At 44.7% G+C, this 24,866-nt stretch overlaps 1 protein-coding gene across 1 annotated transcript; it reads left to right on the top strand.

The window, feature by feature from the left end:
- Positions 1-493: 493 nt before the first annotated feature.
- LOC123170351 (uncharacterized) lies at positions 494-2,121 on the top strand. The gene is made up of 3 exons (XM_044588202.1): positions 494-923; positions 1,818-1,933; positions 2,006-2,121. The coding sequence occupies exons 1-3, from the start codon at positions 780-782 to the stop codon at positions 2,067-2,069; spliced, it is 324 nt and encodes a 107-aa protein (XP_044444137.1). The 5' UTR covers positions 494-779; the 3' UTR covers positions 2,070-2,121.
- Positions 2,122-24,866: the final 22,745 nt, after the last annotated feature.

Genomic DNA, 24,866 nt, shown 5'->3' with positions numbered 1-24,866 from the left:
AATCACTGCCACCAAGCTACAAGAGCTTCGTGATGAACTATAACATGCAAGGGATGGATAAGACAATTCCCAAACTCTTCGCAATGCTAAAGGCTGCGGAGGTAGAAATCAAGAAGGAGCATCAAGTGTTGATAGTCAACAAGACCACCAGTTTCAAGAAAAAGGGCAAAGGGAAGAAGAAGGGGAACTTAATGAAGAACGGCAAACAAGTTGCTGTTCAGGAGAAGAAACGCAAGTCTAGACCTAAGCCTAAGACTGAGCGCTTCTATTGCAAGCAAACTGGTCACTGAAAGAGGAACTGCCCCAAGTATTTGGCGGATAAGAAGGATGGAAGGTGAACAAAGGTATATGTGATATACTTCTTATGTTCCGAAATGTAAGTCGCTGGAGCGATCCACGTACAAACTTTTTCACGTCACGAGATTTTTCTACTTTCCCAAAATGCCCTCCCACCGCTCCACTCGCTCCCTGTCTCGCTCCACTTGCACCACTCCTCTCGTCTGCCTCTCCTCACGCCCGCCACTCCCAGATCCCCTCCTCTCGCCCGCCTCTCCTCTCCTCCCATCGCCGGTCTCTCCTTTCCTCCCAACAACGCCGGACTCTCCTTCTCCTTGTCGTCGCCAGCTTCCTCCCACGGTGTGACCCCGTTTTCTCCCACGGCGAGCGCCAGAAATCCAACACGCCGAGGTCAAAAGACTACCTTTTTAGCGCCGGCGGCGAGCTTCTGGGCGGCGGAGGCGCTGGGTCCGCGTGCGCTAGCGCTGGATCCGCACGCGTCGATGATGGATCCGCGTGCCCCGACGCCAGTGACGAAGTCACGCTGGATGTGGAGCAGCGTCGCGGCGGCGGAGCAGTGGCGGAGCAACGGAGCGGTGGAGCGGCGGGGCGACAGTGGAGCGCCTACTCATGAGCTGAACCTCAAGGTAATGAATCGATCCCTATCTCCATGGCCTGGCCACTCACAGGGGTTAATGAGTGTGCGCTGGAGGAGGAGGCGGCCGTGTAAATGTTGCTGTACTTAGCTACAGATGTTGGTGTACTCATCTGCGGTGGTGCAGAGGATTTTGTTCTTCCTGTGAACATTAGTTGAACTATGCTTCCTATGTGACCTGCCGACAAAATCCATATTGGAGGAGCTGTGAAAAGTGAAATGTAAAGGAAATTAATCCATATTTTTGTACTACTCCAAATCTAAAATGTTTAGATTTGTTTCTTAGGTGTAGATTTCTGACAAAAGGGAGTAGGAGTATAGCACTAGCTTGCACTGCAGTAGCTTGAATTGGTAATTTGGAGTACTCCAGTGATGCTTGCTTAAAACTAGAGTAGCAGTAACTTGTGCTTTTGCAGCAGTGTCCTCCCTTCCTCTCTTCTTTTCAGTAAAGTGTACTCCTGTAGGAGTATAACTTTAACTTGCATTAGCAGTAGCAGTTAACTTGTGCTTGCATTAGCAGTAGCATTTTTCTTGCTGGAGTAGAAACCTTTTTATGTTACTCATGTAGCCCTGGAGTAAATTGTCTTCTTCTCTCTTTAGAAAATTTGTACACCAACTTCTATAGTTTTGTCATGGTGCAGCTTCTGTAGTTTTGTTAAACTTCAGAAAATTTGTCTTAGTTCTACATGTGCTTCTTCAGAAAATTTATGAAGACAAAATTTAGTTTGTGTAGCTCGTAGCTGCCCCCCGCGCTGAATTTAGTTTACTAAATATCGCTGATGAACATATCTGCAGTAGGTCTCTGCCTGATGAACTGCAACACTGTATCATTGCGAGGGTAAAAGGTTTTTTTTGACTAAATTTGGTGTTAACTGTATCCTTGCAGACAATTGGATTTATCGCCGGGCTAGTGCTATGCTTGAAGTCACTGGTCATCGCTTCATGGAGTCATGGGCGACGGGGCCCTCTAGAGTTCACGCAGAGTTATCTCGAATTGATGGGGTAAGATAAGGTCAATTGATCTATGTCTGTCTACCTGTCGAGCATAATTTCAGATGTCTGTTGTTTTGACAGGGATATTCAGTGTTTATTCAGCCACACTCGGTGTCTTGTGTTTGATCTCTTTGCAATGCAGTAACGGCACGACACCCTGAATCACCCACATCCTGGGAGGACACCTGACACAAGGTAGTTAGAATTCCTTGTTCTGTTTAAAATAAGGCATGTGGTCGGGGTATGTTGCTTAGAGTAATTTTGAACAAGATTTAACTTGTCATTTTTGCTTGAAGTAATTTTGCTTGGAGTATTTTTCAGCAGGTATTATGAACATGCAAGTATTCTGAACATGAAACTGTTCCTTTAATTTTTCAGCAAGTATTATGGACATGCAAGTATTATGTGCATGCATTTGATTCAGTTTGATTACTGAACATGATAGCTACTCAAAGAAATTTTGTTTGCTTGCACTTGAGTACTTAAACTTGCACACAACACTAGTTCAGCAATTTTGTCTTCATTTTCAGTAGCGGAAGTAAGTTGTGCATGCTTTAACTTCTCTTCTTCTATTTTGACCACTGAAACTTTAAACTGTTCCTCTCCTACTCTTCTCATAAGAAAATTTTCATACTCCTCTCCTTTACTCAAAACAAGGAGTACAAAATGAGGAGTACAATACAAATAAAAAAATCAAAAACTTATCACAACAAGGAATTACACAAATGATCATACACATGAGAAGTTCAAATGATCATACAATTTTTTTTCTTCAAAACTTATCACAACAAGGAGGTACACGAAATGATCATAGTACAAATGTCGAGTTTACAAAATTATCATAGCCACATCTCATACAAATGATCATAGCCACTTCTCATATAAATGATCATAGTCACATCTCATACTCCACACAAGCCTTTTGCAAACATGTCTCGAGGAGTTGCATATACTCCACATAAGCCTCATCTCTAGGGTTTACATATACTCCGCACAAACAAGGAGTTACACATACTCCACGCAAATAATCACAAGCATCTCAACAAGCAACTCCTCAAGCATCTCAACAAGCATCTCAACAAGCAACTCAATAAGCAACTCCGCAAGCATCTCGACAAGCATCTCCTCAAGCAACTCCTCAAGCATCTCGACAAGCATCTCAACAAGCAACTCCTCAAGCATATCAACAAGCATCTCAACAAGCAACTCCTCAAGCATATCAACAAGCATCTCGACAAGCATCTCAACAAGCAACTCCTCAAGCATCTCGACAAGCATCTCAATGGAAATAAGAAGCTTGATGCTGCTTATCAAGAAGCTCAGGCAAAGGGCTCTAGCTGCCCTATATTCTTGTTTTTCTCAATAAGGACGTTCTCCACACTTGCTATTGCTTTATGAATGTTCAGTTTGATTTCCTTGGGCTAATTGAATCTCCTTTCTTATAAACTTTTAGGTGAATACAAGTGGACAGTTTGTTGGTGTTGCTGAAATGACTGGTCCTGTTGATTTTGAAAAAACTGTAGAGTACTGGCAACAAGACAAGTGAAATGTTCATTCTCTGTCAAGTGGCACATTGTCAAGGATGTTCCCAACAGCATTCTCAAGCACATCGTCCTAGAGAAAAACGAGGGCAAACCGGTCACAAACAGCCGTGACACACATGATGTAAGTGTCGATGAATGTAAGATCCCAGCCAGCATGCTTGTAGGAGATGCTGGTTCTGTAGCAGATGCCTGGTTTTTTATGCCGCTTTGGAGATGAAGAAGTTGATTAAGCTAAGTTAAGCTAGAATGAGCTAATCGGTCTATTTTGTTGGGGAGGTAGGGGAGGCTGGAATCCAATAGCCAGCCTGCGTACCCACCAAATTGAGGTTCTCATAAGTCGCAAGAAACCAGTAGGCACTGGCCACTGCAGTGACTGCTGTCTGTCCGACATTACTCTTTTTTCCTCCATTCGGTTACACCTACCATCTCAATATCATCATCCATTGCTTGCCTGGACCAACGCCCAGCTGCCACCACTTCAGTGCACCGTGCCGACTTGTGCGTGCATGGCAACATGGGTCGTCGACATTGTTGAAAATTTCTGAAGGTTTTTCCTGGTGCGTGCAGGTGGTGTCGACGGAGGCGCGGGCGATGCACAACGTGGGGCTGGCGGCGTCACCGACGGCGCGCTCAAGGTCGCCGCATGCTGCAAGCACTACACCGCCTACGACGTCGACAACTGGAAGGGCGTCGAGCGATACACCTTCGCCGTAAAGGTACTGCTACCTACCACTATGATCAGCCCGCTTCACTTCAGTGTAGCTACATAGGTACAATAGCTTATTTTGGGTTACTTTGCCTGCCTGGCTGCCATGATTGGCTGGATGGCGATGTTTGTATCAGGGAGTTTGTTGACAAGAGCTCCACACTGACTACTATCAGGTTCAAGGAGACTTGTTATCATAGTCACTGCTCGGATCCAGTTAGGCAAACAAAATTTGCTGGGAACTCCAGTGCATAACAAAATTTGCTGGGGGTATTCAGTTTACTTACAAAATTTGCTACAGTTTATGATCTGCTACTCCTATCATCTGAAATGCCAGAGTTTATGATCTGCTAGTCCTTTTGTTCAAATTACTTACTCCATCGGTACTCTATCACTTGAATCAAATTATTAGTTCAAACTTAGTGATTTCTCTGAATTATTCTACCAAATTCAGTTATACTCTTGACTACACTTGAATCAGTACATCTCTTGAATCACTTGAGTTTTGTTTATGCTTGCAGTTTGTTTCCAGCGACAGCAGAGAGATGTACTCCAGCAGAGGATCAAATGATCAGAGAGAGGAGATGAACCTAGGCATCAGCCGAGCCCAGCAGCAGCTCCTGGACGTGGGAGAGGAGGAGTGCCTGCGCCTGGATGTAGTGGCCGGTGGTGGGTACGGAGGTGGAGGTGGAGGAACAACCTGTGCTCGCCTCCACCTGGGCGCGGGCCAGGAGGAGCCCCTGTGCGTGGGCGGCAGCAGAGTACCAGCTCTACTCCAGCGGCGGCAGCGCCAGGGCAGGGGGCAGAGGAGGTGGAGGTGGAGGTGGAGGGCGGAGGTGGAGGTGGAGATGGAGGGCGGAGGCGGAGGTGGAGGGCGGAAGCGGAGGTGGAAGACGATCGATCGGGGATTCAAATTTTGAACGAGGGGTATTCAGGTCAATTGTCAGGTTTTCACCTGGTCGGAACAGAAGCCCTATCGACCTATATTTCGGAGCGGAGGGAGTACATGTTATTGATGTGTACCTTACTAGAGCTTGCAGTAGCACCTGGGTATTTGATACTGGTTCTGTTGCTAATATTTGCAACTCGAAACAGGGACTACGGATTAAGCGAAGACTGGCTAAGGACCAGGTGACGATGCGCGTGGGAAATGGTTCCAAAGTCGATGTGATCGCCGTCGGCACGCTACCTCTACATATACCTTCGGGATTAGTTTTAGACCTAAATAATTGTTATTTGGTGCCAGCGTTAAGCATGAACATTATATCTGGATCTTGTTTGATGTGAGACGGTTATTCATTTAAATTTAAGAATAATGGTTGTTCTATTTATATGAGTAATATCTTTTATGGTCATGCACCCTTGAAGAGTGGTCTATTTGTGTTAAAGCTCGATAGTAGTGACACACATATTCATAATGTTGAAGCCAAAAGATGCAGAGTTGATAATCATAGTGCAACTTATTTGTGGCACTACCGTTTGGGTCATATTGGTGTAAAGCGCATGAAGAAACTCCATACCGATGGACTTTTGGAATCACTTGATTATGAATCACTTGGTACTTGCGAACCCTGCCTCATGGGCAAGATGACTAAAACGCCGTTCTCCAGAACAATGGAGCGAGCGACAGATTTGTTGGAAATCATACATACTGATGTATGTGGTCCGATGAATATTGAGGCTCGCGGCGGCTATCGTTATTTTCCCACCTTCACAGATGATTTGAGCAGATATGGTTATATCTACTTAATGAAACATAAGTCTGAAACATTTGAAAAGTTCAAAGAATTTCAGAGTGAAGTAGAAAATCATCATAACAAGAAAATAAAGTTTCTACGATCTGATCGTGGAGGAGAATATTTGAGTTACGAGTTCGGTCTTCATTTGAAACAATGCGGAATAGTTTCGCAACTCATGCCACCCGGAACACCACAGCATAATGGTGTGTCCGAACGTCGTAATCGTACTTTACTAGATATGGTGCGATCTATGATGTCTCTTACTGATTTACCGCTATCGTTTTGGGGTTATGCTTTAGAGACGGCTGCGTTCACGTTAAATAGGGCACCATCTAAATCCGTTGAGACGACTCCTTATGAACTGTGGTTTGTCAAGAAACCAAAGTTGTCGTTTCTTAAAGTTTGGGGGCTGTGATGCTTATGTGAAAAAGCTTCAACCTGATAAGCTCGAACCCAAATCGGAGAAATGTGTCTTCATAGGATACCCAAAAGAGACAGTTGGGTACACCTTCTATCACAGATCCGAAGGCAAGACTTTTGTTGCTAAGAATGGATCCTTTCTAGAGAAGGAGTTTCTCTCGAAAGAAGTGAGTGGGAGAAAAGTAGAACTGGATGAGGTAACTGTACTTGCTCCCTTATTGGAAAGTAGTTCATCACAGAAACCGGTTCCTGTGACATCTACACCAATTAGTGAGGAAGCTAATGATGATGATCATGAAACTTCAGATCAAGTTGCTACCGAACCTCGTAGGTCAACCTGAGTAAGATCCACGCCACAGTGGTACGGTAATCCTGTTCTGGAGGTCATGTTACTAGATCATGACGAACCAACGAACTATGAGGAAGCGATGATGAGCCAAGATTCCGCAAAATGGCTTGAGGCCATGAAATCCAAGATGGGATCCATGTATGAGAACAAAGTGTGGACTTTGGTTGACTTGCCCGATGATCGGCATGCCATCGAGAATAAATGGATCTTCAAGAAGAAGACAGACGCTAACGGTAATGTTACTGTCTACAAAGCTCGACTTGTTGCGAAAGGTTTTCGACAAGTTCAAGGAGTTGACTATGATGAGACCTTCTCACCCGTAGCGACGCTTAAGTACGTCCGAATCATGTTAGCTATTGCCGCATTTTATGATTATGAAATTTGGCAAATGGATGTAAAGACTGCATTCCTGAATGGATTTCTGGAAGAAGAGTTGTATATGATGCAACCTGAAGGTTTTATCGATCCAAAGGGTGCTAACAAAGTGTGCAAACTCCAGCGATCCATTTATGGACTGGTGCAAGCCTCTCGGAGTTGGAATAAACGTTTTGATAGTGTGATCAAAGCATATGGTTTTATACAGACTTTTGGAGAAGCCTATATTTACAAGAAAGTGAGTGGGAGCTCTGTAGCATTTCTAATCTTATATGTGGATGACATATTGTTGATTGGAAATGATATAGAATTTCTGGATAGCATAAAAGGATAGTTGAATAAGAGTTTTTCAACGAAAGACCTCGGTGAAGCTGCTTACATATTGGGCATCAAGATCTATAGAGATAGATCAAGATGCTTAATTGGACTTTCACAAAGCACATACCTTGACAAAGTTTTGAAGAAGTTCAAAATGGATCAGGCAAAGAAAGGGTTCTTGCCTGTGTTACAAGGTGTGAAGTTGAGTAAGACTCAATGCCCGACCACTGCAGAAGATAGAGAGATAATGAAAGATGTTCCCTATGCTTCAGCCATAGGCTCTATCATGTATGCAATGCTGTGTACCAGACCTGATGTGTGCCTTGCTATTAGTTTAGCAGGGAGGTACCAAAGTAATCCTGGAGTGGATCACTGAACAGCAGTCAAGAACATCCTGAAATACCTGAAAAGGACTAAGGATATGTTTCTCATTTATGGATGTGACAAAGAGCTCATCGTAAATGGTTACGTTGATGCAAGCTTTGACACTGATCTGGACGATTCTAAATCACAAACCGGATACGTATTTATATTGAATGGTGGAGCTGTCAGTTGGAGCAGTTCTAAACAAAGCGTCGTGGCGGGATCTACGTGTGAAGCGGAATACATAGCTGCTTCGGAAGCAGCAAATGAAGGAGTCTGGATGAAGGAGTTCATATCCGATCTAGGTGTCATACCTAGTGCATTGGGTCCAATGAAAATCTTTTGTGACAATACTGGTGCAATTGCCTTGGTAAAGGAATCCAGATTTCACAAGAGAACCAAGCACATCAAAAGACGCTTCAACTCCACCCGGGATCAAGTCCAGGTGGGAGACATAGAGATTTGCAAGATACATACGGATCTGAATGTTGCAGACCCGTTGACTAAGCCTCTTCCACGAGCAAAACATGATCAACACCAAGGCTCCATGGGTGTTAGAATCATTACTGTGTAATCTCGATTATTGACTCTAGTGCAAGTGGGAGACTGAAGGAAATATGCCCTAGAGGCAATAATAAAGTTATTATTTATTTCCTTGTATCATGATAAATGTTTATTATTCATGATAGAATTGTATTAACCGGAAACATGATACATGTGTGAATACATAGACAAACAGAGTGTCACTAGTATGCCTCTACTTGACTAGCTCGTTGATTAAAGATGGTTATGTTTCCTAACCATAGACATCAGTTGTCATTTGATTAATGGGATCACATCATTAGGAGAATGATGTGATTGACTTGACCCATTCTGTTAGCTTAGCACTTGATCGTTTAGTATGTTGCTATTGCTTTCTTCATGACTTATACATGTTCCTATGACTATGAGATTATGCAACTCTCGTTTATCGAAGGAACACTTTGTGTGCTACCAAACGTCACAAAGTAACTGGGTGATTATAACGGTGCTCTACAGGTGTCTCCGAAGGTACTTGTTGAGTTGGCGTATTTCGAGATTAGGATCTGTCACTCCGATTGTCGGAGAGGTATCTCTGGGCCCACTAGGTAATACACATCACTATAAGCCTTGCAAGCATTGTAACTAATGAGTTAGTTGCGGAATGATGTATCACGGAATGAGTAAAGAGACTTGCCGGTAACGAGATTGAACTAGGTATTGAGATACCGACGATCGAATCTCGGGCAAGTAACATACCGATGACAAAGGGAACAAACGTATGTTGTTATGCGGTTTGACCGATAAAGATCTTCCTAGAATATGTGGGAGCCAATATGAGCATCCAGGTTCTGCTATTGGTTATTGACCGGAGACGTGTCTCGGTCATGTCTACATAGTTCTCGAACCCGTAGGGTCCGCACGCTTAAAGTTCGGTGACGATCGGTATTATGAGATTTTGTGTTTTGATGTACCGAAGGTAGTTCGGAGTCCTGGATATGATCACGGACATGACGAGGAGTCTCAAAATGGTCGAGATGTAAAGATCGATATATTGGACGACTATGTTCGGACACCGGAAAGGTTCCGGAAGGTTTCAGACATATACTGGAGTACTGGGGGTTACCGGAACCCCCCCGGGAGTTAATTGGGCCTCATGGGCCCTAGTGAGAGAAGAGGAGGGGCGGCCAAGGGCAGCCGCGCGCCCCCTCCCCCTCTAGTCCGAATTGGACAAGGAGGGGGGGGGGTGGCGCCCCCCTTTCCTTCTCTTCCTCTCCCTTCCTTCTCCCCTCCTACACCAACTAGGAAAAGAGGGAGTCCTACTCCCGGTGGGAGTAGGACTCCCCCCTTGGTGCGCCCTCCTCCTGGCCGGCTGCCTCCCCCTAGCTCCTTTATATACGGGGGCAAGGGCACCCCATAGACACACAAGTTGATCTGTTGATCTCTCCCAACCGTGTGCGGTGCCCCCTCCACCATAATCCACCTTGATCATATCGTAGCGGTGCTTAGGCGAAGCCCTGCGTCGGTAGCATCATCATCACCGTCATCACGCCGTCATGCTGACGAAACTCTCCTGCGAAGCTTTTCTGGATCGGAGCTCGTGGGACGTCATCGAGATGAACGTGTGCTGAACTCGGAGGTGCCGTGCGTTCGGTACTTGGATCGGTCGGATCATGAAGACGTACGACTACATCAACCGCGTTGTGCTAACGCTTCCGCTTTCAGTCTACAAGGGTATGTGGACACACTCTCCCCTCTCGTTGCTATGCATCACCATGATCCTGCGTGTGTGTAGGGTTTTTTTTTGAAATTACTACGTTCCCCAACAGAAGGATGTTGGGTATGGTATATTTCGCACAATTCTTTCAGTATGTCATTCTCCTGATTGGTTGATTGACAATGGTGCTAATGTGCATGTATGCGGTGATATTTCCTTTTTTCGTCTTATCAAACCACAGGGACTTCAACCGTGCTGATGGGCAACTGTTCAAGTGCTTCTGTTCGTGGTATTGGCACGGCCGATCTGAAGTTTACTTCGGGAAAGATCGTGCGGCTGAAGAACGTGCATTATGTCCCCTCCGCCAATAAAAATCTTGTTAGCGGATCTCTTCTATGTAGAGATGGCTACAAGCTTGTCTTTGAGTTGAATAAATTTGTAATATCCAAGTATGGAACCTTTTTTTTGGTAAAGGCTATGAGTCGGGAGGCCTGTTTCATTTATCATTATCAGACGTTTGCAATAAAGTTGTTCATCATATTTGCAACAATAGTGAATCAAATGTCTGGCATTCACGTCTTTATCATTTTAACTTTGGTTGCATGTCGCGACTAGCCAAATTGAACTTAATCCCTAGTTTCACCACTGTCAAGGGATCTAAGTGTCAAGTTTGTGTGCAAGCTAAGCAACCTCGTGAGTCTCACACGACTGCGGAAACGAGAAATCTTGCACCACTAGAACTCATACATTCAGATCTATGTGAAATGAATGGTGTTTTGACAAAAGGTGGAAAGCAATATTTCATGATGTTAATTGACGACTCCACTAGATACTGTGGTGTGTATCTTCTGAAATCTAAGGATGAGGCTTTGAACTTTTTCAAGATCTATAAAGCTGAAGTGGAAAACCAACTTGATCGGAAAATCAAGAGGCTTAGGTTCGACCGTGGTGGAGAGTATTTTTCCAATGAATTTGATGCTTTTTGTGCGGAACATGGTATAATCCATGGCAGGACGCCTCCCTATTCACCTTAGTCTAATGGGATGGCCGAAAGAAAGAACCATACTCTATCAGATTTGGTTAACGCCATGTTAGACACATCGGGTCTCTCCAAGGCATGGTGGGGGGAGGCGATATTGACTGCATGTCATGTCCTAAACCGAGTTCCCACAAAGAATAAAGAGATAACTCCATTCGAGGAATGGGGGAAGAAAAGATTAAAACTCTCTTATCTACGAACCTGGGGTTGTTTGGCGAAAGTCAATGTGCCAATTCCAAAGAAGCGCAAGCTTGGACCAAATACCGTGGATTGTGTTTTCCTGGGTTATGCTTTTCATAACATTGGCTATAGATTCTTGGTTGTAAAATCTGAGGTACCTGACATGCATGTCGGTACGATCATGGAGTCGAATGATGCGACTTTCTTTTAAGATATCTTTCCAATGAAGGATATGGCTACCTCATCTAATCAGGAGATGCCTAGTTCATCAAACCAGGAACCAGTTACAATTACCGAACCTGCCATTTCGATGGAACACTTTGAAAATCATGTGGAGGATAACAATGAAGTTCCTACTAGGAGCAAGAGACAGAGGACTGCAAAGTCGTTTGGTGATGATTTTCTTGTGTATCTCATAGATGACACTCCCAGTTCTATTTCAGAGGCCTATGCATCTGAAGATGCTGACTACTGGAAGGAAGCAGTTCGTAGCGAGATGGATTCCATCTTGGCGAATGAAACTTGGGAGATAACTGATCTTCCTTATGGGTGCAAACCTATAGGATGCAAATGGGTATTCAAGAAGAAGCTTAGGCCTGATGGTACTATTGAAAAGTACAAGGCTCGGCTCATGGCTAAGGGTTATACCCAAAAGGAAGGTGAAGACTTCTTTGATACTTACTCACCTGTGGCTCGACTGACCACTATTAGAGTTCTACTTTCACTAGCTGCCTCACATGGTCTTCTCGTTCATCAAACGGATGTTAAGACTGCTTTCCTAAATGGAGAGTTGGATGAGGAAATTTATATGGAACAACCAGATGGGTTTGTAATAGATGGTCAGCAAGGGAAAGTGTGCAAGTTGCTGAAGTCTTTGTATGGACTCAAGCAAGCACCCAAACAGTGGCATGAGAAGTTTGAAAGAACTTTAACAGCTGCAGGCTTTGTTGTGAACGAAGATGATAAATGTGTGTACTATCGCCATGGTGGGGGCAAGGGAGTTATTCCTTGCTTGTATGTTGATGACATACTGATTTTCGAAACAAATCTGAATGTTATTAAGGAGGTCAAGGATTTCCTATCTTGCTGTTTTGAGATGAAGGATTTAGGAGTGGCTGATGTCATTCTGAACATCAAGTTGTTGAGAGACGAGGATGGTGGGATTACATTGCTTCAATCTCACTATGTGGAAAATATCTTGAGTCGCTTTGGATATAGTGACTGCAAGCCCTCTTCAACACCATATGATGCGAGTGTGTTACTTCGAAAGAATCGAAGAATTGCTTGAGATCAATTGAAATATTCTCAGATTATTGGCTCGCTTATGTACTTAGCCAGTGCTACAAGACCTGACATCTCTTTTGCTGTTAGCAAACTGAGTCGGTTTGTCTCAAAACCAGGAGATGTGGATTGGAAAGCTCTAGAGAGAGTTTTGCGTTATTTGAAAGGCACTGCGAATTATGGAATTCACTACACCGGGCACCCATAGGTGCTTGAAGGGTATAGTGACTCAAACTGGATCTCAGATGCTGATGAGATAAAGGCCACGAGCGGATATGTATTCACTCATGGAGGTGGCGCTGTTTATTGGAAGTCTTGCAAGCAGATCATCTTAACGAGGTCAACAATGTAAGCATAACTCACAACACTAGATACAGCTACGGTCGAAGCAGATTGGCTTCGTCGGCTCTTGAATGACTTGCCAGTTGTTGAGAAACTTGTACCGGGTATCCTTATGAACTACGACAATCAAACTGTAATCACGAAAGTGAGCAGCTCAAAGGATAACATGAAGTCATCAAGACACGTTTAGAAAAGGTTAAAGTCTGTCAGGAAAATGAGAAACTCCAGAGTTATTGCATTGGATTATATCCAAACGTCTAAAAATCTGGCAGATCCTTTTACTAAAGGTCTATCAAGAAATGTGATAGATAATGCATCGAGTTAGATGGGTATGAGGCCCACAATATGAGTTGTTCACAGTGGTAACCTATTCTTTGTGATCGGAGATCCCGTGAATTAGATGTGGAAGACAAGTTGTTGGTCAACTGAGAGGAGAGTATCCTTACTATTAACAATACCACTCCATGAAGATGCAATACTCTCCTAATCTGCATGGCAGGTTGATGTATATCTTAATGTGTTCTAAGTGGATCACTGAAGCAGAGATGTCGTCATGCAGAACATCTTTTGAAGAACGCACCTATATAAGTCTGATTGTTAAACGTCGCAATCTACGAGAGTAGGGTTCTCTCTAATAAACTCATGAAAGGTCTCGGAGTATGACGCATAAGCTCCACCCGCGGGGAAGACCCACAGTAGCCACGTATCGGTCAAGGCTCTATGTGAAGCTAGATTCGCAGAAAACTTGCAGTTCAAGGCCCAGTCCACTATTCAAGTTGCTTACAAGTGTAGCATAGAGTTCTAGGTGGAAGTTCAACTTAACAGTCTCCACTGCAGTACCGGTATATAAAACAGTGTTTTGGAACCAAAGGCAAATTATGTGTGCCTCTGGGATCTGGTGGGGATTGCTGAAATTTTGTCTATTTTAGGCCTAGCCCAATAGCAGTTTCAGAAATTTCTAATAAATCCTAGAGGCCCAGGCAGCCCATTCGTGCAAGGCAAGAGGTGGAACTAAAGTGTAGTCCCACATTGCTAGTTTAGAGGGAGTTGGACCTCTTTATAAGGGAGGTTCTTTCCCCACATGTATGAGCATGAGAACAAGAGGGACATCCACGCACGCTCCTCCTCTGCCGCCCGTCACGCCATGCCACGCCTCGTCACGACGTGCCGCGGGTTGCGGGAATGAGCCGATGTCCAAATGTAGCGACCCGACCTCAGGCAGTCAAGTCTCTGTCCTTCAGTGTCATCCCTGGATCGGTAATGCTGACACACACAGTACTCGAAGGAGTTATAACAGAGTAGCAATCACACACTTATTACATCGAATGTCTTAAAAGAGAACTTATTACAGTAAATATGGCTTAAGGCCATCTAACACGATAACAGCGGAAGGCTTGGAAGATAAAGTGAGTCCATCAAGTCCAACGGCATAGCTGAGTGCATGGCAACGACCTGTCGCACCTTTACTCGTCATCTGAAAAGTCCGCAACATAATACGTTGCAGCCTGAAAATGGGTCAGCACATGGAATATGCTGGCAATATAACACAGTAGAGCAATTGAACAGAATAATGCTATCACTACATGCATATATGGCTGGTGGAGGCTCTATGGTTATATGTTTTTGCGAAAAGCCAATTTTTCCCTACAACAAAGGAATAAGTTTTATTTAACTATCATGGTGGTTGAAACATCATTGAGAAGGTACCTCCAGCTCAATCCCAATTAAAAGTAATTATCAACCCAACAAATTAAATTAGAGTGATGAGATACAATAGGATAATCCAAGTACTAGATACTAAAGATGTCCATAACCGGGGACACGGCTAACCATGGTTAGTTTGTACACTCTGCACAGGTTTGCGCACTTTTCCCCACAAGACTCGATCGCCTCCGTTGGATTTCTCGCACTACATGGTGTTTGAGAAACGGATGACCGAGACACAGTCTTTCAGAAGCATTAACTCTTTACTCTGGGTGGACAGTTACACCTAATTCCCTCTACATCTGCTAGCCCACCACTGAAAGAGGTCACACAACATACTCGACTATGCCAGAGCCCATATTGGCTTGTGGCTGCACACGGAAGTTTCTAGCATGAAATATCTCACGATCCCTTTGAGCCTGGGTGGCGGACCGTAGGGTGATCACACGGTATAACCCCGGGATATCCTAGGACAACACTGGATTCCCCAGGTGCCCAAACAAGTAATCCACCCAGATGTGTATTAAAGTAGCCACCTTAAGTTGAACCATTAATTAACAACTCTCATATGTCATGGATACGCTCAAACCCAATCCACGTTTACGAGCATAGCATAGCAATATAAGCATACGTAGAAGTAACTCCCAAGGGTTTGATATTAAAACAGGTAATAGGTTCTACCTCGTCATCTACTTCCCAATACCCACAAGTTAATCACATCCTAATCATGCAGTGTTTGAGGATTGGAACTAATGCATAAAAACTGGGTAATAAATAGTATGATCAATGTGTTACTTTCCTTGCTGACGATCCACAAAACCTAGTGACTCGTAGTAGCACGCTTCGCACTCCGGGAATTCTATCGCAACAAACAATAGCATACATAAGAAATCAAGCAAAGATGCACGGGTAAAACTCAAATAAGAAGATCTAACCAGAATGTTCAACTTAAGAATTCCAGTTTGCAAAAAGAATCAAATCAAACGGAGCAACGAAACTCAAACTGCGAAAGAAACAAGATCCGATTACTAATCTGGAATAAAGTCAAATTTTACAGTACCAAAATCTTGTTCATGTTGGTTAAACAGAAAGAGGGCTTCGAGACGAAGATCTAGGCGCTTGAATCGCCTGATTCCGACAAACGAGCGAAAAGATAAACTAAAACGAAAATCGAGTCAGAAATCGCGATCGGAAATAATCGCGAAAAACCCTGAAAAAAGAAAAACTGACGAACAGGCTAACGAACGAACGTTCGCTGTCTGTGACTAACGAGTGAACGACGTTCGTTTAAACGAACGAACGGACGAACTTCCGCAAAATAAATAAACCGACAGAAAAACCGATCTAATAGAAAAAAACGAGATCTAGGGTTTCGAAAAAAACCGAACGGTTTTCGAGAAAAACCCGATGAACGGCGCGGCGGCTACTTCGGCGAGGTCAGCGGCGGCGGGCAGGGCGGCTCCGGTGGCGGTGGGCGAGGCGGAGGCGCGGCTCCGGCGGCGAGCGGGCGGGGCGGCGGCGGCGGGTCAGCGAGCAGGACGGCGAGCGGCGCAGCTCCGACGGGGGGCGGGCGGCGGCGGCGGCGGCTGGCGGCGGGGTCGGGCTAGGGTTTCTGTGGGGCTGGCGGCTCTATGGGCCTCGGGGTCGCGGGCTCGGCTTATAAAGCCGGCCGGGCTAGGTGTCCTAGCCGGACACGGCCCGGAGTCGGTTCACTTTTTTTTCCCGAAACGGGCTCCAAAAATCCCGAAATAAATTTTCCCCGTCCTCCAAAAATATTCCGGACAGAGTGAACATTTTTGGGCCTAAAATGCAATTTTGAGATACGCGTATTTTCACTAACTCAAATAAAATTGAAATAAAATCCGAATAAAATCAAATATTTGATTTTAATATTTTTCCTCCAATATTTCATTTATTTTGGAGAAGTCATATTATCTCCTCTCATATATATATATATATATATATATATTGATATGAAATATTTTCGAAGGGAAAATAAATTAAAACAAAAGTGATCCTTCGTTTCAATATTTGATAAAATTCAAATATGAAAATCGTGAAATCCCCAACTCTCTCTGCGGGTTCTTGAGTTGCTTAGAATTTCGAGGATCGCCAACGAAATTGCAATAAAATATGATATGGATGAATGACCTATGTATAACATTCCAAATTGAAAATTTTGGGATGTTACAAACCTACCCTCCTTAAGATGAATCTCGCCCTCGAGATTCGGGTTGGCTAGAAAATAGGTGCGGGTGGTCTTTGCGCAGATCATCCTCTCGTTCCCAAGTGGCTTCATCCTCGGTATGGTGGCCCCACTGTACTTTACAAAACTTGATAACCTTGCTGCGAGTAACCCGGCTGGCAAACTCTAGAACCTTGACAGGTTTCTCCTCATATGTCAAATCACTGTCCAACCGAATCGCTTCCAGGGGCACTGTATCTCTCAGAGGAATATCGGCCATCTCTGCATGGCACTTCTTCAACCGGGAAACGCGAAACACATCATGTACTCCTGACGGTCCTTCGGGTAACTCCAACTTGTAGGCAACCTCTTCCATACGTTCCAAAACACGGTACGGTCCTAGAAATCTCGGGGCTAACTTTACGTTAACTCCAAAACGTTTAACTCCTCGAAGAGGTGACACTCGCAGATACGCCCTGTCTCCGATTTCATAGACTACCTCCTTGCGTTTCGAATCTGCATAACTCTTCTGTCGGGACTGGGCTACCTTCAGTCTATCTCGAATCAGCTTAACCTTCTCTTCAGACTCCTTAAACAATTCCGATCCAAACAACTGTCGGTCTCCAACTTCATCCCACATCAACGGTGTTCGGCAACTTCTTCTATATAGGGCTTCGAAAGGTGCCATCTTCAAACTGGCCTGGTAGCTGTTGTTGTATGAGAACTCCGCATAGGGTAAATTGTCATCCCAACTAGACCCATAGTCTAGCGCACAAGCTCTCAACATGTCCTCCAGAATATGATTGACCCTCTCTGTCCGTCCATCTGTCTATGGGTGAAAATCTGTACTGAACTCCCGCCTGGTTCCCAAAGTCTGGTGCAGCTGGTGCCAAAAGTTTGAGGTAAACTGTGTTCCTCTATCTGATACGATGGTCCTCGGAACTCCGTGCAGACATACGATCCTGGTCATGTATATCTTGGCCAACTTCGCACTTGTATAGGTAGTTTTCACTGGGATAAAGTGGGCTACTTTGGTCAAGCGATCCACTACTACCCAGATAGAATCATATCCCGATCGGGTCCTGGGCAATCCGGTGATAAAATCCATGCCAAGCTTATCCCACTTCCATTCGGGTATCGGCATAGGCTGCAGTAATCCTGCTGGCTTCTGATGTTCTGCCTTCACCCTCTGACATACATCACATATGGCTACATACTCGACAATATCCTTCTTCATACCAGTCCACCAGAAACGCTCCTTCAAATCCAAATACATCTTAGTGTTTCCGGGGTGTATCAAGTATGGCGGGTCATGAGCTTCTTGAAGTATCAGCTTCCTGATCTCTGCATTATTGGGCACATAAATGCGGTCCTTGAACCACAAGGTGTCGTGCTCATCCTCACAAAAACCTTTGGCTTTTCCTTCGCTCATCTTCGCTTTTATTTCAGCAATCTCTTTGTCATCTTTCTGAGCTTCTCAAATCTTTCCCAACAATGTAGACTGCACTTCCATTGCTGCAACAAAACCTCTAGGAACAATCTCCAAACATAGCTCCCTGAGATCCTCGGCTAACTCTTTTGGCATCCCTCCGCTTACGAGGGTGTTAACATAACTCTTACGGCTCAAAGCGTCTGCTACAACATTGGCGTTTCCTGGATGATAATGCAGCTTCATATCATAATCTTTTATGAGCTCCAACCATCTCCTCTGCCTGAGGTTAAGCTCCTTCTGAGTGAAGATGTACTTCAAACTCTTGTGATCCGTGTACACATCGCAACGGTTTCCAATGAGAAAATGTCTCCAGGTCTTGACCGCATGCACCACAGCTGCTAAGTCCAAATCATGCGTGGCATAATTCAACTCATGCGGTCGTAGCTGTCGTGAGGCATACGAAACAACTCTTCCGTCTTGCATAAGTACTCCTCCAAGTCCTAAGCGAGAGGCGTCGCAATACACTTGGAAATCCTTGCGTATATCCGGTAGAATCAGCACTGGGGCTGTAGTCAAACATTTCTTCAACTCCTGGAAACTTGCTTCACATTCATCAGTCCAATGGAAATTAGTGTCCTTCAACAATGTCGTCATAGGCTTCGTAATCTTAGAAAAATTCTCAATGAATCTTTGATAGTATCCTGCGAGTCCAAGAAAACTGCAGATCTCTCCAACTGAGGTGGGTGCCAACCACTCAGTGACTGACTGGACCTTGGTGGGATCCACTTCTATACCTTCTCCTGATATAACATGTCCAAGAAATCCAACTTCCTTCAAACAAAACTCACATTTGCTAAACGCAAATGCTCCTTGTGTTCCTGTTCATTCTTCGAGTATACCAAGATATCATCAATGAATACCACGACAAACTTATCGAAGAACTCCATGAACACCTTGTTCATCATACTCATGAAATAGGCAGGGGCGTTAGTTAGTCCAAATGACATAACCGTATACTCATATAACCCGTACCTTGTGGTGAAGGCTGTCTTAGGTATATCCTTTTCTGTAATCTTCAGCTGGTGATATCCTGATCGCAGATCGATCCCTTAGCTCCTTGCAACTGGTTAAACAAATCATTGATCATCGGCAGTGGGTACTTATTCTTGATTGTTACTTCATTCAATGCACGATAATCAACAACCATCCTTAAGGATCCATCCTTCTTCTCAACCAAGAGCACTGGGGCTCCCCATGGTGATGAACTTCTTCGAATGTAACCTTTCTCCAATAACTCCTTAATCTGCTTCTTAATCTCCTCTAGATCGTTTGCGGGCATCCGGTATGGTCTCTTCGATATAGGCCCGGTGCCTGGCAACAACTCTATCAAAAACTCGATACCTCGATCTGCTGGCATGCCTGGTAACTCCTCCGGAAATACATCCGGGTAATCCTTCACTACCGGCACTTCTTCCTGAACAACTCCCGTGAGAGAATTTACTTGGGTCCTCCTTGGCGCATGTCTGGATACATACTTGATCCTTTTTCCCTCCGGGTGTTGAGTAAAATTGACTTACTCGCGAAATCGATGTTTCCTCCATACATCGATAGCCAATTCATTCCTAGTATCACATCCAAACCTTGTGACTCCAACATTATCAGGTCTGAGGGGAAAACATGGCTTCCAATGGTTAATGGCATCTGAAAGCATCCTTGTCTTGCCATATATTCTGCTCCTGGTGAACTTACTAACATAGGTGTCCTAAGTACCTTAGTGGGCAACTTATGCTTATCCACAAATCCCCTTGATATGTATGAATGCGATGCACCAGTATCAAAAGAACGACTGCAGTAAAAGACTTAACCAAAAACTTACCGATAACTGCATCAGGCTGCTCCTCAACCTCCTCCACGTTCACGTGGTTCACTTGTCCCCTGTTGAAAGGGTTGGGCTTCTTCCCACAGCTTCCATTGCCATTTCCGTTCTTCAATTCCGGACAATTATTGGCGTATTGCCCAGTCTTCCCGCACTTCAAACAAGTAATGTGACTTTGATCCTTCTTGGCGGGTGTGGCTGGGTTAGAGCGGTTCTGATTGTTGCGTGCTCCATTCCCGTTTCCATTCTTGGAGCCATTGTGGTTATGGGAACTTCCTCCATTGTGAGTGTGGCCTCCATGGTTATGGATAAGTCCTCCCGAGTTCGGGGTGAAACGAGGCTTCTGCTGAGCTCCAGAATTATACTTTCCTTGTCCATACTTACTCTTGCGGCTCTCAATCAGTTGCTGCTTCCCTTCAATCATAAGAGCCTTGTCTACCAACTCCTGGTAGTTGTTGAATGTTGCCACCATCAACTGCATGCTCATCTCATCATTTAGCCCTTCCATAAACTTCTCCTGCTTTGCGGCATCTGTGGCCACATCATCAGGGGCATAACGAGATAGCTTACTAAACTCATCTACGTACTGAGCCACGGTACGATTTCCCTGGCGTAAGTTGCAAAAATCACGCTTCTTCATGCTCATAGCTCCAGTTGAGACATGAGCTGTGCGGAATGCTTGCTGAAACTGATCCCAAGTGACATTGGCTATGGGAAAAGTGGCTGTGTAGTTCTCCCACCATGAGGCTACTGGTCCATCCAACTGATGTGTGGCAAAACACACTTTCTCTGCATCCGTGCAACCTGCAGTGGTCAACTCCCTTCCAATCTTGCGTAGCCAGTCATCCGCAACTATGGGCTCGGTGCTACTGGAAAACACCAGCGGTTGTAACCTCAGAAAATGGGCTAAGTTGTCAACTGGAGGAGGGTTGTTGTTGTTGTTGCCTTGGTTCTGGACTAATATCTGCATCAAGGCATTCTGCTGCTGGATCAACTGGGTGATCTCCGGTGGGAAGACAAATCCGGTGTCACGTCTCGGAGGCATCTGATGGGTTTAGAGGGAAGAGAGTAGAATAGAGATTAGGTCTAGTGAGAAAACACTACCCATATGCACATGAGACAAACACAAACATATCACTCCATCAATCAAGCAAGGGCATACAATCGGTCTCGAACTATCGTTAAAAGTGCTCAGACTACTACTATGTACAGGGGAAAATACTACTAGTCATATGGTGGTCATCTAGAAATATTGATCGGTGGAAGACTCCATGATATCCGCTCCAGCTTCGTCTTTGTCATCATCATCACTATCGTCAGGGTCGGAGTCGGTGTCGTCGATGATGATGTAGTTCTCCGGACAAGTGGAATCGTCGTCCTCTCCTCCTGGCGCAGGGTCTCCCATAAAAACTCCTAGCTTCCTTGTCAGGTCGTCGTTCTTATCCACGGGTATCGTCATTTCCTCCTCATATCCATCGCATGTAGACTTAAGTCCCTCTTCTAGCTCAGTGATCCTTGTCATCGCCTTCTTCAAATCTATCATGCCTGCGAACATCTGGTTCTCCTGGCATCGAATGTGCTGGTTTAGCTCCTGGATGAATGCTGCAATGGACCTGTCCCTCTTGGTGCTGACTATCTCCCACTGCTCATCTCGGCGCCAACATATCTGGTAGATAGTATCCTTGAGATCCTTGTGGTAAACTTCGCCGATGCGTCCCATGGTGATGTGGGCTGCCATGCTCTTTCCTAGATTTCAGGTGGGTGCATCAAAATAAAACTCTATGGGCTTAGTGACTGGCGTGAATGTCCTTCCTGGCACTTGAACTTGAATCATCCAGCGCTCCTCTTCTGGTAAACTGGCGTTGTAGGTCCCGGTGAAGCTTGGTAATCCAATATTCAGGTATCTAGTGACTTCCTTCAGGTGTCATCCAAAGGCGGTGTCTTCATCCGGTTGTGCAAACTTGTTCCTCGAATCTGCCATCCTAAAGAGTAGAAAATGGACAGGACTCAGAACCGAGTAGAGAAGGGTGACCTATGGCTTTTCTTAGGGGTCGTGTCCTACATTCAGCGTGTGCTCTGATACCATCTTGTAGCGACCCGACTTCAGGCGGTCAAGTCTCTGTGCTTCAGTATCATCCCTGGATCGGTAATGCTGACACACACAGTACTCGAAGGAGTTATAACAGAGTAGCAATCACACACTTATTACATCGAATATCTCAAAAGAGATCTTATTACAATAAATATGGCTTAGGGCCATCTAACACGATAACAACGAAAGGCTTGGAAGATAAAGTGAGTCCATCAACTCCAACAGCATAGCTGAGTGCATGACAACGACCTATCGCACCTTTACTCGTCGTCTGAAAAGTCTGCAACATAATACATTGCAGCCCGAAAACGGGCCAGCACATGGAATATGCTGACAATATAATACAGTAGAGCAATTGAACATAATAATGCTATCACTACATGCATATATGGCTGGTGGAAGCTCTATGGTTATATGTTTTTGCGAAAAGCCAATTTTTTCCTACAACAAAGGAATAAGTTTTATTTAACTATCATGGTGGTTGAAACATCATTGAGAAGGTACCTCCAACTCAATCCCAATTAAAAGTAATTATCAACCCAACAAATTAAATTAGAGTGATGAGATACAATAGGATAATCCAAGTACTAGATACTCAAGATGTCCATAACCGGGGACACGGCAAACCATGATTAGTTTGTACACTATGCGGAGGTTTGCCCACTTTTCCCCACAAGACTCGATCGCCTCCGTTGGATTTCTCGCACTACATGGTGTTTGAGAAACGGATGACTGAGACACAGTCTTTCAGAAGCATTAATTCTTTACTCTTGGTGGACAGTTACACCTACTTCCCTCTACATCTGCTAGCCCACCACTGAAACAGATCACACAACATACTCGACTATGCCAGAGCCCATATTGTCTTGTGGCTACACACGGAAGTTTCTAGCATGAAATATCTCACGATCCCTTTGAGCCTGGGTGGCGGACCGTAGGATGATCACACGGTATAACCCCGGGATATCCTAGGACAACATTGGATTCCCCAGGTGCCCAAACAAGCAATCCACCCAGATGTGTATTAAAGTAGCCACCTTAAGTTGAACCATTAATTAACAACTCTCATATGTCATGGATACGCTCAAACCCAATCCACGTCTACAAGCATAGCATAGCAATATAAGCATACGTAGAAGTAACTCCCAAGGGTTTGATATTAAAACAGGTAATAGGTTCTACCTCATCATCTACTTCCCAATACCTACAAGTTAATCACATCCTAATCATGCAGTGTTTGAGGATTGGAACTAATGCATAAAAACTGGGTAATAAAGAGTATGATCAATGTGTTACTTGCCTTGCTGACGATCCGCAAAACCTAGTGACTCGTAGTAGCACGCTTCGCACTCCGGGAATTCTATCGCAACAAACAATAGAATACATAAGGAACCAAGCAAAGATGCATGGGTAAAACTCAAATAAGAAGATCTAACCAGAAAGTTCAACTTAAGAACTCCGGTTTGCAAAAAGATTCAAATCAAATGGAGCAACGAAACTCAAACTGCGAAAGAAACAAGATCCGATTACTAATCTGGACTAAAGACAAATTTTACAGTACCAAAATCTTGTTCAAGTTGGTTAAACAGAAAGAGGGCTTCGAGACAAAGATCTAGGTGCTTGAATCGCCTGATTCCGACAAACGAGCGAAAAGATAAACTAAAACGAAAATCGGGTCACAAATCGCGATCGGAAATAATCGCGAAAAACCCTGTAAAAAGAAAAACTGATGAACAGGCTAACGAACGAACGTTCGCTGTCTGTGACTAACGGGTGAATGGCGTTCGTTTAAACGAACGAACGGACGAACGTCCGCAAAATAAATAAACCGACGGAAAAACCGATCTAATAGAAAAAAAACGAGATCTAGGGTTTCGAAAAAAACCGAACGGTTTTCGAGAAAAAACCGACGAACGGCGCGGCGGCGGCGGCTACCTCGGCGAGGTTGGCGGCGGCGGCGGGCGGAGCAGCTCCGGCAGCGGCGGGTGAGGCGGCGGTGCGGCTTCGGCGGCGAGCGGGCGAGGCGGCGGCGGCGGCGGGTCAGCGAGCGGGACGGCGAGCGGCGCGGCTCTGGCGGGGGCGGGCGGCGGCGGCGGCGCAAGCGGCGGCGGCTGGCGGCGGGGTCGGGCTAGGGTTTCGGCGGGGCTGGCGGCTCTATGGGCCTCGGGGTCGCGGGCTCGGCTTATAAAGTCGGCCGGGCTAGGTGTCCTAGCCGGACACGGCCCGGAGTGGGTTCATTTTTTTTAAACGCGTCGCAGAAAAATGAAGAAAAGAAATACTAAACGGACTCCAAAGTCCCGAAATAAATGTTCCCTGTCCTCTGGAAATATGTCGGACAGAGTGAACATTTATTTGGTCCTAAAATGCAATTTTGAAAAACTCGTATTTTTCCTAAGTCAAATAAAATTGCAATAAAATCCGAATAAAATCAAATATTTGATTTTAATATTTTTCCTCCAATATTTCATTTATTTTGTTGAAGTCATATTATCTCCTCTCATATATATTTTTTGATATGAAATATTTTTGAAGGGAAAATAAATTAAAACCAAAGTGATCCTTGTTTCAATATTTGATAAAATTCAAATATGAAAATCGTGAAATCCCCAACTCTCTCTGCGGGTCCTTGAGTTGCTTAGAATTTCGAGGATCGCCAACGAAAATGCAATAAAATATGTTATGCATGAATGCCCTATGTATAACATTCCAAATTGTACCCAGGAGCTACTACGAGCGTTGATTAGGTACACATCAATAACAT

The sequence above is a fragment of the Triticum aestivum genome, chromosome 1D (genome assembly GCF_018294505.1).
Source record: "Triticum aestivum cultivar Chinese Spring chromosome 1D, IWGSC CS RefSeq v2.1, whole genome shotgun sequence".
Lineage (NCBI taxonomy): Eukaryota > Viridiplantae > Streptophyta > Magnoliopsida > Poales > Poaceae > Triticum > Triticum aestivum.
Note: the sequence above shows the minus strand (reverse complement) of the source record. Positions and strands in the feature narration are given on the sequence as shown.

Bases quoted from the DNA above. Each gene is read 5' to 3' on its own strand.
- LOC123170351 (XM_044588202.1), top strand. From the start codon at position 780: ATGATGGATCCGCGTGCCCCGACGCCAGTGACGAAGTCACGCTGGATG. The intron at 924-1,817 runs GTAATGAATCGA...GTATCCTTGCAG, and splicing joins CTCATGAGCTGAACCTCAAG to ACAATTGGATTTATCGCCGG. The intron at 1,934-2,005 runs GTAAGATAAGGT...TTGTTTTGACAG, and splicing joins AGTTATCTCGAATTGATGGG to GGATATTCAGTGTTTATTCA.